The sequence below is a fragment of the Danio rerio genome, chromosome 11 (genome assembly GCF_052040795.2).
Source record: "Danio rerio strain M-AB ecotype USA chromosome 11, GRCz13ab, whole genome shotgun sequence".
Lineage (NCBI taxonomy): Eukaryota > Metazoa > Chordata > Actinopteri > Cypriniformes > Danionidae > Danio > Danio rerio.
This window is the reverse complement of record NC_141031.1, coordinates 22306878-22321163: the sequence shown is the minus strand read 5'-3', so window position 1 is coordinate 22321163 and position 14286 is coordinate 22306878. Positions and strand designations below refer to the sequence as shown.

The following is a 14286-nucleotide window of genomic DNA, read 5'->3' as shown; positions in this document are numbered from 1 at the left end:
CCACACATAAACTCCAACTGACCTAACCGAGGCTCTAACCAACGACCTTCTTGCTGTGAGGAGACAGCACTACCTACTGCGCCACTGTGTCGCCCTTTATGTAATGTTATACATGATAATATTAATGAGCTTCGTCCTAACATGCAGCTCTCACAGACAGACATATACACACACAGCATGATGTACTGAGAACACAAACAATATAATCATACTTAATGTTAATCTTTTTTACTTACTTAATGAGTAAATGTTTATTTTACCAACACTGAGTGAGCTCTCTAATATAAACCCATCTGAGTAGCATTAACCTATTTTTCTCCCAAGATCAGTTGTGTATAAAGGCTAAATTATAATTAAACCTGACAAAAAAAGACCAATAGAGGTGAATTGTGAATTGTGTAGCATTTTTGAGCTGTAATGTCAAAGAAAACACAGCCAGGAATCAATATCAATAATAATTAATGATACGACATGATTCAGCAGTCATCCGTTTGTTGAAACATATGCAGCAAATTTCACAATAAATATGATAAATAACAAATATAGAATAACATGTGAAGGGGATGCTGGCAACAGAATTCATTCATTCATTTTCTTTTTGCCATAGTTCCTTTATTAATCTGAGGTGGCCACAGCGGAATGAACCACCAACTTATCCAGGACATGTTTTATGCAGCAGATGCCCTTCCAGCTGCAACCAATCACTGGGAAACACTCATACACTCTCATTAACACTCATACACTACAGACAATTTTAGCTTTCGCAATTCACCTCTACCGCAGGTCTTTGGGGGAAACCAGAGCACCCGTAGGAAACCCACACGAATGCAGTGGCAATGGAATTGAGGATCCATATGCAGGTCTATTAGGAGAATAGCCAGGCAAGCAACGGTCAACACAGGGGCAAATCGGAAACCGAAGAGTCGTGGTCAATAAACAGGCAGATGGTCAAAGGCAGGCAGCGGGCAGGAATAAACAATAATACGGTAAGGCAAGGAAAATGTGTTGTAATGCTCACAGTACAGTTAAACAAGACTCAGCCCAGAGGTGTGCGTGTGTGCTGTGTATATAGTCCATATAATCAGGTCATAACGATCCTCCGGCTGTGTGAACCCGGAAGAGGTGAGTGTGAGTGATGCATGACTGAATATGTAGTTCTTTAGTGTGGTGTGTGTGTAGTTCTACAGCAATCCGCATGTATGTAAGCGATTTGAAAGGATAAGATGGTGATTGTGACACAATGAACATGGAGCTGATGAAATTTATAATTCAGTATATAATCCACATTTGGCAACGCAGTGACGCAATAGGTAGTGCTATCGCCTCACAGCAAGAAGATCACTAGTTCGAGCCTCGGCTGGTCAGTTGGCGTTTCTGTGTGGAGTTTGCATGTTCTCCCTGCGTTCGCGTTGGTTTCCTCCGGGTGCTCTGGTTTCCCCCACAAGTTCAAAGACATGCGGTGGGTGAATTGGGTAGGCTAAATTGTCCGTAGTGTATGAAAGTGAATGAGTGTTTCCCAGAGATGGGTTGCAGCTAAAAGGGCATTCGCTGCATAAAACATATGCTGGATAAGTTGGCGGTTCATTCCGCTGTGGCAACCCCTGGATTAATAAAGGGACTAAACCGAAAAGAAAATGAATGAATGAATCCACATTTTGCATCCTGACATGCATTGTTAACACATGGCTCAAGCATCGTTGTTCAGTAACTCATGAAAAACAATGTGTCTCCAGGTTTCAAAATAAAAGTCTCACATACATAGTAAATTAAATATAAACGTAAATAATCATAAAAATAACTGAGGGAGGAAATCCCACTAGGAAACTTTGTTGCTTATCAAACAAAGTCTGAGGTGTGCATTTTAATGATCCCGTTTGCAACATATCTGTCTTTGTTTTGACTAGTGATCTCCTGATGAAGTGACTACACCTCACGTCTAAATGACCTAGAACAGGGATGTCAAACTCAGTTCCTGAAGGGCCGCAGCCCTACACGGGTTAGTTCCAAAATACTTGTCTGCAAGTCAAACAAGCCTGAAGGACTCAATTAGTATGATCAGGTGTGTTTAATTAGAGTTGTAACTAAACTTTGCAGAGCTGTGGCCATTCATGAACTGAGTTTGACATCCCTAACAAGGAACATGACCTATAAAACATGCAAATGCTGAAGGCGTTCTTTTTGAGTCACGCAACAGTCTGTTTTGTGTTCTGATTGGCCTTTTGTCCACTGGAGTTTACACTTGCAGAATTTACATGAGAATAAGGAAACAATTGTGTTTGAGGCCATTTCCAGATATTGATCACGTATTATTTGACTATGCCTAGGTATACCAAGGTTTTCTTTATAGAGTGCCTTTAAAACATCTCTAGTAATACAAAGAAGATTGACCACAACTAAACACAGACACCACCACACATATGTTTTGCTGGACATCCCATCCGCCACTAGGGTTAATGGAGCTCAAAACCTCTCCAGCTCATGTAGTTGCACCCTACCATAATTAACGTCTCTGTTTGTGGCTTTCTGTTGTTTTATTTTATGCAAGAGTCATTAGTGGCGTAATTAACTGAGCTTCAGATGTGCATGTGCACTCACTGTGACTACCTTCCCTGAACAGTCTTTCTGCGGTGGCTGCTTGTGTATTTGTGTTGCTCTGATCATCAGCGTGTGTGGAGAGAGCAAAACCGGGAACAGAAAGGAAGTGACAGAGAGAGAAGAAATTGTAGGAGATATTGTTAATAGCTTTCTTAATTAGGCTCTCCGTTCAGTGTGTGGGTGGGTGTGTGCTGGAGACGGCGAGCCACAGCAGCGTAAGACATCTGACATGGTCCTACTGATCATTAAATATGTGACAGTGTGTGCACCTTGTCGTCATGACTAATAAACTGACTGAACTACTGTTTCTGAAGCAGACACATGGCACGAGGAGTTTCCACATTTTGTTGGCACATGACCAAGTCCGGCGAGAATAAAAACAGCAGAGTCGCTTATAACCGTAAGACGGGTGAATTAGCATGTCACTGCATTGTAATTAAAGCAAAGACAAGGGGGAGGGGGTAAACAAACACTAATGTTAATTTGATATTTCCACAGAACTTACTAACAACAACAACATAGGCACATAGTATTATGCTACAAGGCTAGTATAAAAATGAGGAGATTTAAAGATGACAAGTGATAATGCTTATTGAAATTCATAATCAAAGATGCAGGAAAATCGAAAATAAACAAAACTGGCTGTAGTGTGTTAATGTGTGTGTGTGTGTGTGTGTGTGTGTGTGTGTGTGTGTGTGTGTGTGTGTGTGTGTGTGTGTGTGCGTGTGTGTGTGTGTGTGGAGGAGGGGTATGGATGTTTCCCATGTATGTTTACTGGGTTGCAGTCGGAAGGGCATCCGCTGTGTAAAACATATGCTGGAAAAGTTGGCGGTTCATTCCGCTGTGGCAACCCCTGATGAATAAAGAGACTAAGCTAAAGGAAATGAATGAATGAGAGGTTTATTAAATAGGGCTGAGATCATAGCATGTGAAGATGGTTGCGTTTACAACCAATTCTGACTATCTAACTTATTTGGTCACTAAAACATTAATAATAACCAATGTGAATCAGAACCATTGCTTGGATATATTGAACACATGAAGAGTTCAGATGCAAAAACCTCTAATTGCCATCCGAAATTTCCCTCAAAAACAAGCAATTTTCTTAACCTCCTTTGATTATGATTATTTCACTTTTCAAATGATAAAAATACATTGAATTTATTGACAGAAGAGAAATTTACTGAGCGTACCCACAAGAGCCGGAGAAAAATGTTCATTTTAGAAGAAAGGTTTAGATGGCATTTAGAGGTTTTTGCATCTGAACTCTTCATCTGTTAATTTATTGATATATGTTGACATATTTATCATAAAAATACAGCAAACGTTCAGTCAATCCAAAAATGCTGAGTTGTTTCAATCCTAAATAGGGTTAAACATTGACAAGGTCAATACTACAAAAGTTACTAAGTAATAGTAACTAACTAAGATTACTAAGGCTATGTTAAAGTTATTTTTTTTGTCTATATTTTACCTAGTTTGGAAATTTAAAAAAAACTATTTTATACTCTTAGAAAACTTCTAAAAAAATGAATAAGTGAGTAAAAAATATTTAACATTTAACATTTATTTTTAAATGTTTGGTTAGCACTATCTAATATGGTTGTTTATTGTACGCAGTATTTACAAACACATGTTTAGCATTAGAATATTAGCACTATATTATTTTGACAGCCAATTCATTCATTCATATATTCATTCATTCATTCATTCATTCATTCATTCATTCATTTTCTTGTCGGCTTGGTCCCTTTATTAATCCAGGGTCGCCACAGCGGAATGAACCGCCAACTTATCCAGCAAGTTTTTACTCAGCGCATGCCCTTCCAGCCGCAACCCATTTCTGGGAAACATCCACACACGGATTCACACTCATACACTCCGGACAATTTAGCCTACCCAATTTACCTGTACCGCATGTCTTTGGACTGTGGGGGAAACCAGAGGAAACCCACGCGAACTCAGGGAGAACATGCAAACTCCACACAGAAAAGCCAACTGAGCCGAGGCTCGAACCAGCGACCTTCTTGATGTGAGGTGACAGCACTACCTACTGCACCACTGCTTCGCCCTTTGACAGCCAATGCGATAAAAAATTTGAAAATTCACTCTTCACTTTTAAAGTTTCACAAAATATATATGTAGCAATATGGCTATTTAGAGTGAATATAGGCAATGTATTTTGTTGCATTCAAACAAAACAGATTTATTAAACAGGTAAATTTATTAAAATAATATTTTAGTCAGCAAACATATTTAGAAATTGATAGATAATACAATTACATTCAAGAAAAATTCATGTAAATTTCAACTATATATTTCAATTTGTTGCTTCTCTTGATTTGTCCGCTTTTTTGTTTTAATATTTTTCTATAACACATAAATTTGGGTGTACTAGTTTTTGGACCGTTATCGTAAGTTATTTTGTTAGATAAGCTCCAGATTTGTCTAATCTAACGTATTTTCACAAATATAATATTGTATAGCTTCATGTTAAAAATATGAGTTTAAAAGAGAGATTTGTGAGGGGGATACTTATGTATAGACTGAGCACTGTATGTGGAGACATTATTAAAAGATTTTATTTAACAATTCTCATTTATTAATTTTTCTTTACTTCACTTGAATGGGCTGTTCATAAATCTGTTGTGAAACCTTTATAATCATGACATAGCACATTACATTTTATGCATGCTTATGACAACTGTCATTAAGTGTTATCAGCTCATTTATATCATTTTAAATGCAAAAATGACATTTTTGAGACATATTTGTCATAAAAATTTGACAACAAGACAACATAACTTGTCATGAATCTGCCATTAACATGATGGGCATAAGGTCATTACAATTGTGTCATGAACTGCATAACAGTGTCATTAACATTTTTCTTGACCTCAACTACAGTACAAATTGAAATGTAATTAAAATAGCATCAAATATTAATTGAGCACAGTGATAGTTCAGTTAAGTCAAGTGGCACAGTGCTGCCATCAGCTGATGCGATCAGCTGACTACGTATCTCCTCCAACCACTGTCATTCTTCTACTAGACCGGTTACATATATAGGGCATGCAGCTCAGGGAAGTTTGTTCAAACTGTCCGCAACCCTCCCTCCCCTTTTTTAAGTTCAAATATACTTTCTGTCTCTCATCTCCTCGCATTTCAGACTAGCAAGGCCCCAAGTCTTAGCTGTTACAAACCTTACTGCAGAAGGACAGATCTTCTCCACAGCAAGCTATAGCAAAGACTTCCTAAGATCAATCACCAAGTCTTTATAAGACAACCCAATGACAACCCAATTTAATCCTTATCTCATGTACTTGCTCAGTTTGTGGTTCTGTTGTATGTTGCATAATGTTTTATGTGCTAATAACCATGAAGCGAGAACCCACATTAGGATCCATACCAACAAATACAAATTGGTCAATAAATGTATCTTAACTTGCTAAACTGTTCCTGTCTGAAATGACATCTTAGTGAGAAATGTTAATGACAAATTCAGTTCCGCTGAAAGAAAATGATCAGAAAAATATTTGTGACAATCATAATGGCCTCATGACATGACATATTGATGACAACTTATGTTGTCTCGGTAATGTCTAGTTGTCATGACAAAGACAAAGACAGGTTATGATATTATGTAACCTTAGCTAATGAGCTATTGACACTGAGCTAATGGCACTTAATTACAGCTGGGGCATACTATCTCGTTCATATTCATGACATGTGTCATGCCATGATTACAAAGACATCATGACGGTCTTATGAACATCCTTTCAATCTTATAAACAAAACCTTCCCTGACTTCCGGTTTTATAAAAGCCTTTATGAAATTCTCTTAGCAATGGGATGTTTCTAAACACTCTAGAGAGCCTTTCATCTGTTCTTTGACTCATAAAACAGATCCTTGAAATGCTATTTATATATATATATATATATATATATATATATATATATATATATATATATATATATATATATATATATATATATACATACATACATGTATATATACATATACACACACACACACACACACACACACACATATATATATATATATATATATATGTGTGTGTGTGTGTGTGTGTGTGTGTGTGTGTGTGTGTGTGTGTGTGTGTGTGTGTGTGTGTGTGTGTGTGTGTGTATATATATTCAAATAGCCAAAATTACAAGTTTCATTCTTTTAAATGCGATTAATCGCGATAATTTTTTTTAAAGTGTGATTAGTTAGAACAATTTTTAATCGACTGACAGCACTAATATATATATATATATATATATATATATATATATATATATATATATATATATATATATATATATATATAGTGCTGTCAATCGATTAAAAATTTTTTCTAATTAATCATATTTTTTTTTTTTAAATCATCGCGATTAATCACATTTAAAAGAACGAAACTTGTAATTTTGGCTATTTGAATGTAAAATTAATGTAAACGCAAGACAAATACTATTTAAATTCAAAATATAATTCATTATTAGAATTTTTGTTTAACTTGTAACAGATTTCTTCATGTAAACAACATACTCACAATAAACCATCAAGATCCTGGCTTGACAGCCATATTTATTACAGAAATAAAAGCACAGGCATGTTAATGCCATTTGAATTTCAAAACAAGCAATGCCAATAAAGAAAACATTGATTTCCATGTTGGATTCTAAGTGGCCTGCAAAAAATGCCAAAATACAAGTATTACAGATATGGAAAATAATAATAATAATAATAAAGTATTGAATACAAACAATTGTACTAATTGCAGGGCTGGACGGCACAAAATAATCGGCGCTGGCATTTTGGGCCAGAGCGGCCCACTACATCAATCAAAACGCTCCCCATCACCCCACGCCCTTGAATATGTTTACCAATTCCCATTCTATAAATGCACAAAAGCCATACTGTATATAGGAAATAACGAGAGTTGACAAATTTAAAACTTAATTTTTTTAAATTATTATAATAAAATTATAACACACAATGGAAATGTGGGTGCCTGTGTGTTTTGAGGGAGCCTAATAAATAATGAAAATAAAAAAAAAAGCCTGCTGACACACACAGTTATTGTTGATTAATAAAATAAAGATAAATAATAAAAGCAATGTATCAGAGACCCTTAAAAAATGTTTAACTCAACAATTAAACATCAAACGTAGCTAAAAGATTTTTCATTGTCAATCAAATGAACATGAACAATTGAAAAATGCAATTTGTTTGGACCCGAAGTACAAAACCTGCTAAAGTTGCACACTAGTTTGGTCATGTATAAATATCGTTATAACCATATTGTATAAATATTATTGTCACTATAAGCCTACATCATGCTGACGATCAAAAACACAATGTAATGGTATCTCATGCAATTGTCCTCTGACCGAGTGCATCTTAAAATACATGACTGACACCCCTCAGAGAGCTTGAGAAGCAGACATTCTTTATAATTTGTAAAATAAAGACTTGCAGGTTGAGAAAACAGCATAGGAGGAAGTTTCCGCAGGCCGTGGTGCAGATTAAAATTAAAAAAAAAAAAAAGGTATATTTTTATGGACAAATAGGTAACTAGATAAAATAGACAAGAATATATTGATCTGTGCAGGCAAAAGCCTGCTCTCCGCTTCTGCTCTCCCGCACGCGAGTAACAGGCGTGACTCTCGACTATTTTGACACACCTACATTACACAGAGCCAAACATGGAAGTTTGTGATTGGGTTAGCCCAATGTCAATAAAGAAAAGAACCAATGGGCTGCAGATTATGTCACATGGGCCGCTCTGTCCGAAAAAAAAAAAAAAATCTTACTTTCAGAGCGCGACAGCTCACAGGAGCGTGACAGCTCGTCAACCACTTAGGGAGAAAAACATGACAGCCTGCTAAGTGTTTTATGGGCCGATCAGATCATAAGAAGATGATCAGCCCAGCCCAAAAAGTACTTCGACCAAGCGGGAAACTGTCCGGTCTGTCGTGGCCACAACAGAAAAAAAAAAACTGCAACTGCGTTAATTGCGTTAATTTTTTTAACGTGTTAATTATTTCAAATTAAGCGCATGTGTTAACGCGTTAATTTTGACAGCACTAATATATATATAAATTATATATATATAAATTATATATATATATATATATATATATATATATATATATATATATATATATATATACACACACAAACAGTTGAAGTCAGAATTATTAGCCCCCCTGAATTATTAGACCGCTTGTTTATTTTTTTTCCCAATTTCTGTTTAACAGAGAGAAGATTTTTTTTCAACACATTTCTAAACAATAGTTTTAATAACTCATTTCTTATAACTGATTTATTTTATCTTGGCCATGATGACACTTCTATACAGCCTAAAGTGACATTTAAAGGCTTAACTAGGTTAAATAGGTTAACTAGGCAGGTTAGGGTAATTAGGCAAGTTATTGTATAATGATGTTTTTTTCTGTAGACTATCGAGAAAAATATATCTTAAAGGGGCTAATAATTTTGTCCCTAAAATGGTGTTTAAAAAATTAAAAACTGCTTTTATTCTAGCCAAAATAAAACAAGCAAGACTTTCTCCAGAAGAAAAAATATTATCAGACATACTGTGAAAATTTCCTTGCTTTGTTAAACATCATTTAGAAAACATTTAAAAAAGAAAAACAAAATCAAAAGGGGGCTAATAATTCTAACTTCAACTGTATATAATTTTATTGAGATTTTTTAAGGATTAATAAAAAAAACATTAATTCTGCCTATCCAGCTAAGAACGTCTCGACAGAACTGTTATAACAAAAAAAAAAAAAAAAAAAATTCAGTGTAACAAAAATACAATTGAACAGTATATCCAAGGAAACCTGCAGGTTTCTGATGTTTTGTCTCACATGAGTCTTATCAGTGAGGACACAACACCGGCTGGAGAATAACTTCCCACAGAGACTCTTTTTATTGTCCCAAGGCACCAGCTCCAAAGACAATAGCAGCAAGCAAACAAGCCCCTGGGGGCACAACCAAATAAGACAGACAGACTTGTTTTTGACCCCAGATTGGATGAAATGAAACTCACAGTGAGTCTCAAAATGAGGCGGAGCTGAAAATCAAACAATACATAATACATCTGCCCTCAAATATCCACAATTATAAATGATAAACGTTTCAGAATAAAGCACTCAAGGTTACGTTGATGAACACTTATAAATAATTCAAGATACTGCATAAAAGACCTCTTCACTCTGCCACAGCTCTGCCTTTGATTCTGAGCCAGGAGAAAAGTCTAAAACACAAAGTCTCGATCTCAAACATTCTGCTAATGTGACACGGCTGCCTCTTTGTTAGTACAGGGATTAAAGAGCTTTGGAGCTTTCAGAAACTTGGTTTTGACTTGCATTTGATAAGCAACATGCCTTAAATGAACTAGTCTTTTTTTAGTATGTGACTCTGCACTGTCGTGAAGAGATAATAGCAACTAGTAAAGCGGATTTCATCATTCCTGAACAACAATTGTGTACCTTTTCCTCACAGGATCTGAGAGAATGCCTAGTCGTATTGCAATTTTCCCATGGGATACATTCACCAGAAAGCAATGTTGCATCAAATAAAGGTTTCTCTACCATTTAAATGCTTTTGTGGGAAGTTTGAGAAGCGTCATTTGTCAATTTACCATTTTATTAGCATTTCTTATGTTCACAAAGCCCTTGTCAGTGCCATTGAATTTTCAAAACCATTTGGATTTATTTATGCATCTATGATATCATCATATCATAATGTAATGATATCATGCATGGTCACACTTTGCAATAAGGTTCATTAGTTAATGCTTTTACTAACGTGCACAATGTATGAACAATACTTGTACACCATTCATTAATTATAATTTAACATTTACTAATGCATTGTTAACTTTCAGATTCATTCTTGTAAACATTAATTAATAAACTGAACTAACAAGAACTAACAATGAACAACTGTATTTCCATAAAATAATGTTAACTAACATGAACAAACACTATTGTTCATTGTTTGTTCATGTTAGTAAATGCATTAACTTATATTAACTAATATAAGCTTATTGTAAAGTATTAAAAATAAAATAAATTACTTTATAAATATTTTAAATATTTTAAAAAGTGTCCTAATAAAAACACTAATAACAAACTCCATCAGGCACAGTATGGAGGTAGCAAGACCTTTGAACAATTGAGCAATGAACTATACTACAACTCTTAAAAAAAGCTATTTATTATTAGAGGAAATATATTTAAACCTCTACTTTTTCCTTTAACAGATGTGCAGACTCAGCAGATGTGTGAAAAAGTAGAAGAACATGACAGTGATTGAAAAAGTCTGACAATGTACAATACTGGGAAACGTGTCATCCGTGAAAAACCTGGTGGGCATCATGTTTCTGTTGGAAACTTTGACATTGCTCTTTGTAAAAAAAAAAAAAAAAAGATTTCTGCTTATTTTATAGCCTGCACAGTCATAAACGATCAATATTTTTAGTTTCTGATGTTTAGATGCTTGTAAATGGACATTTCATGGGGAAGAAATTAGTGTAAAAAAAATATCAAGCAAAAACTGTACATCACGCAGCCACTAGAGTGTTATTTGTAAAGGTACAGCTTTTCACTTTGATTGAATAGGGGTTGCCCTAAAATAACATTTTGGAGTGTCTATTAATTTATTTTTACAAAAGTGAAAGAAAGCATATTCGATGAAAGCAAAATGCCTACTATTTTAAATTCTTTCTGGAAATAAAATGTAAAAATGTTACACGTATTTATATAAAAATTACATTTCACACAATATCTTATTATTTCCCAGAGATGGGTTGCAGCTGAAAGGGCATCCGCTGTGTAAAACATATGCTGGATAAGTTGGCGGTTCATTCTGCTATGGCAACCCCACATTAATAATGGGACTAAGCCGAAAAGACAATGAATGAATGAATGAATGAATGAATGAATGAATGAATGAATGAATGAATGAATAACTTATTACATTTACATTATTTACAGTTTGAAGGATGGTACCAACATATTGTATAAACATGTAAATATGCCATGAATTAGTTTTTTGCTCGGTGCACATTTTAGTGGTTCTCTTCCATAAATCACTGTAAAAATTTATGATAGTGATTCTGATATTTCCTTTTAATTAAACTGGACACATTCTAAAGTATGGGGGAAATTAAATGTATATTACACTTTTATTGTTCTGATACTATACTAAAAACCCACTTTCATCTTTAACACAATCTAAAAGTACAAAAGAAAGCTACTAATGCAAGGTAAACATTAATTTCTTCTTGATTATGAAAAAACAAATCAAGCATGTTGATTTCTTATGCACTGGAAAAAAAATTTCCTGATGCATCTTCATGTTGCATTAGTTTAGGGCTGAAACAATCATCCCCAATACGCTACAACTGTGTTTTTCCACAGCCTGCAGTTGCTGCTCACCCATTCTTCAATTCATTTGCACAGCAATCTGTTGCATGTGACTTTGCCCTCTTACCTTTTGCTGTCGCCTCGCCATGTCGGTCGGCTGTTTTGCATTAAAAGGATAGGCAATACACCGCATCACAAAGACGTACAGCTGGAGCCTCTTCTTCCTCTCCTCTTCCTCCCTCTGCATCTTTTCTAAATCATCCTTTTCCTTCTCGACCGCCACTGAGGGACTGGGGCTCGTCGGCCGGGCATTGGTGCTTCGGCTCGGCTGCAGCCCACCAGAGCTTTCGCTGGTCCGGCTTGAAGACACCCGAGGACCACCAGCCTTGGGCGCCGCCACCACTTTTCGCTCTTCTTCCACAACCTCATCCGCCTCCTCCTCGCTGGATGACGGGTCCAACATTTCAACGCAAGTTCTCGCTTCCCTGAAATCAAACGAGAGAAATGTTGTTTACTATTAAAAGCCCCTCGGTAACTCGGAAAAGTACCGAAGGCGCTTATTTTCATCCAAACGCGACATCAAAAGTGTCACTTACCCTCACAGCGAGTGAAAAAAGCTGCTCCAACAGCCAGTAGTCTTCCACCGAATTAAATTGTTGCTGCTTACGTGTTTAACTCTCGGTTTACCATAGCGGGTTGAAAGGAGATAGTACTGGGAGGGTCGTGAAACGATTGGCAGCTGATGTTTTCTGGTTTCCTCCGGCAGTCTTTTAAATTTAGCAGCGAACGGTACTGACAATGAGCGGCGCGCGCGCGGAGAGAGAGCTGACCGTGGTACTGAACTGAATTGAAGCTGGAGGGGGAGGGCGGTCATTGACGTGGTTTCCGCGACAGACACTATCGCTGTTTCTCTCTCGAGCACGATTTTCATCGCGTTTAATTGACTGTTAACAGCTGCTCTCCACCTGAAATGTTAGACACATCCAGATTTTTCTTCTGATATGACGGTCGTTACATGGAAGTTGAAGTATCTTTACTACTTGCTTTTAATTGGTTTTACTCAAACCAGCTGCGTTGTTGTTGTTGTTTTATGTGGTTTTAAAACCAGTGGTTAAATTCAGTTCAGTATATTCATATATTTTTATTTGTCAATAAAAACATAAGCAAAGCAGTGAGCAGCAAAAAAAAACTGGCATTCCCCATTTCTGTTTTTATTTGAGCAACTTAAACTGGTAAAAAATAAATAAAAATAAATAAAAATCTAGTAATTTTTTTTTTCGAAAGACTTTTGACTTTTTGACCACTGCATGTCTACTTACAATACACTATGTTTGTCGTGCTTAAGTGGACAAGACTGCAAGAAAATATTATAAGCTTTCTTGTAAGTCATATGAAGCTTTATTAATAGGCAAAATATAATTTTTGGGTACTTTTAATACTTTGTAATTTGATAAATTTAAAATATATATGCAATACAGTGGTGCTTTTAAGTGACAGTTCCACTAAATCAGGGTTCCCAAACTTAGCCCACAACCCCCAAAATAACAATGCCAGTGATTCACAACCCCCACATTCCTAGCAAAACATAGAAATGTTGCACACACATCAACAGGTCTATAAACATGAGTATTTTGACAACCAAAAAAGTGCAACAGGCTAACAACCATAGGCAATAATTTATATAGTCATTTATTCATTTGTTTAATTTAATATTAACCTCACCTAATGAGACTGGTGGACACAATGTTTTCCTCACTAGACTATTCTTGGTTTAATTTTGGAGACCGCCACTCAGAGATCATCCTCAGTGTTCAGTTGTGGCCTGTATTTATTTTTTTATGTATTTGATTGTTATAAAGATGTCAAAAAGTTTAACCTGATGCTATAAAATCAATCTGCTGCAGCTGACGCTATTTCTGTGTTGTTAGTCTAATGCAGGGATGGGCAAACTCGGTCCTGGAGGGCCGTTGCCCAGCACAGTTTAGCTCCAACTCTAATCAAACACACCTGCTTATAAATTTCTAGTGATCTTGAAGACACTGATTAGCTTGTTCAGGTGTGTTTGACTAGTGTTGAAACAAAACTCTGCAGGGACACCGGCCCTCGAGGATCAAGTTTGCCCATCCCTGGTCTAATGTAAACACAGCAATTCTATAAAAGAATTTGAAAGGCTGATGGCTATTTATTTAATGTTGTTGCTTTTTTATGTAACTATTTTTGACCGCTCTGGGTAATGGATAAAATATGGTAATACTAATTGTTTAATAAAATTTGTTTCATTTTTATTTTTTGTCCCGTGAC

The 14286-nt window shown here is 35.8% G+C and overlaps 1 protein-coding gene across 19 annotated transcripts in view; it reads right to left on the bottom strand.

The window, feature by feature from the left end:
* Positions 1–12829, bottom strand: part of cadpsa (Ca2+-dependent activator protein for secretion a) — a 246296-nt gene extending 233467 nt beyond the window's left edge. For all 19 annotated transcript variants that reach the window (XM_087273547.1, XM_087273529.1, XM_087273530.1 and 16 more), the window contains exons 1-2: positions 12582–12829; positions 12113–12470 (exon numbers count right to left, since the gene is read on the bottom strand). In XM_087273547.1, the coding sequence (XP_087129673.1) occupies positions 12113–12448 (336 nt within the window). In that variant the 5' untranslated portion in view covers positions 12449–12470; positions 12582–12829. The remainder of the gene's footprint in view (positions 1–12112; positions 12471–12581) is intronic.
* Positions 12830–14286: the final 1457 nt, after the last annotated feature.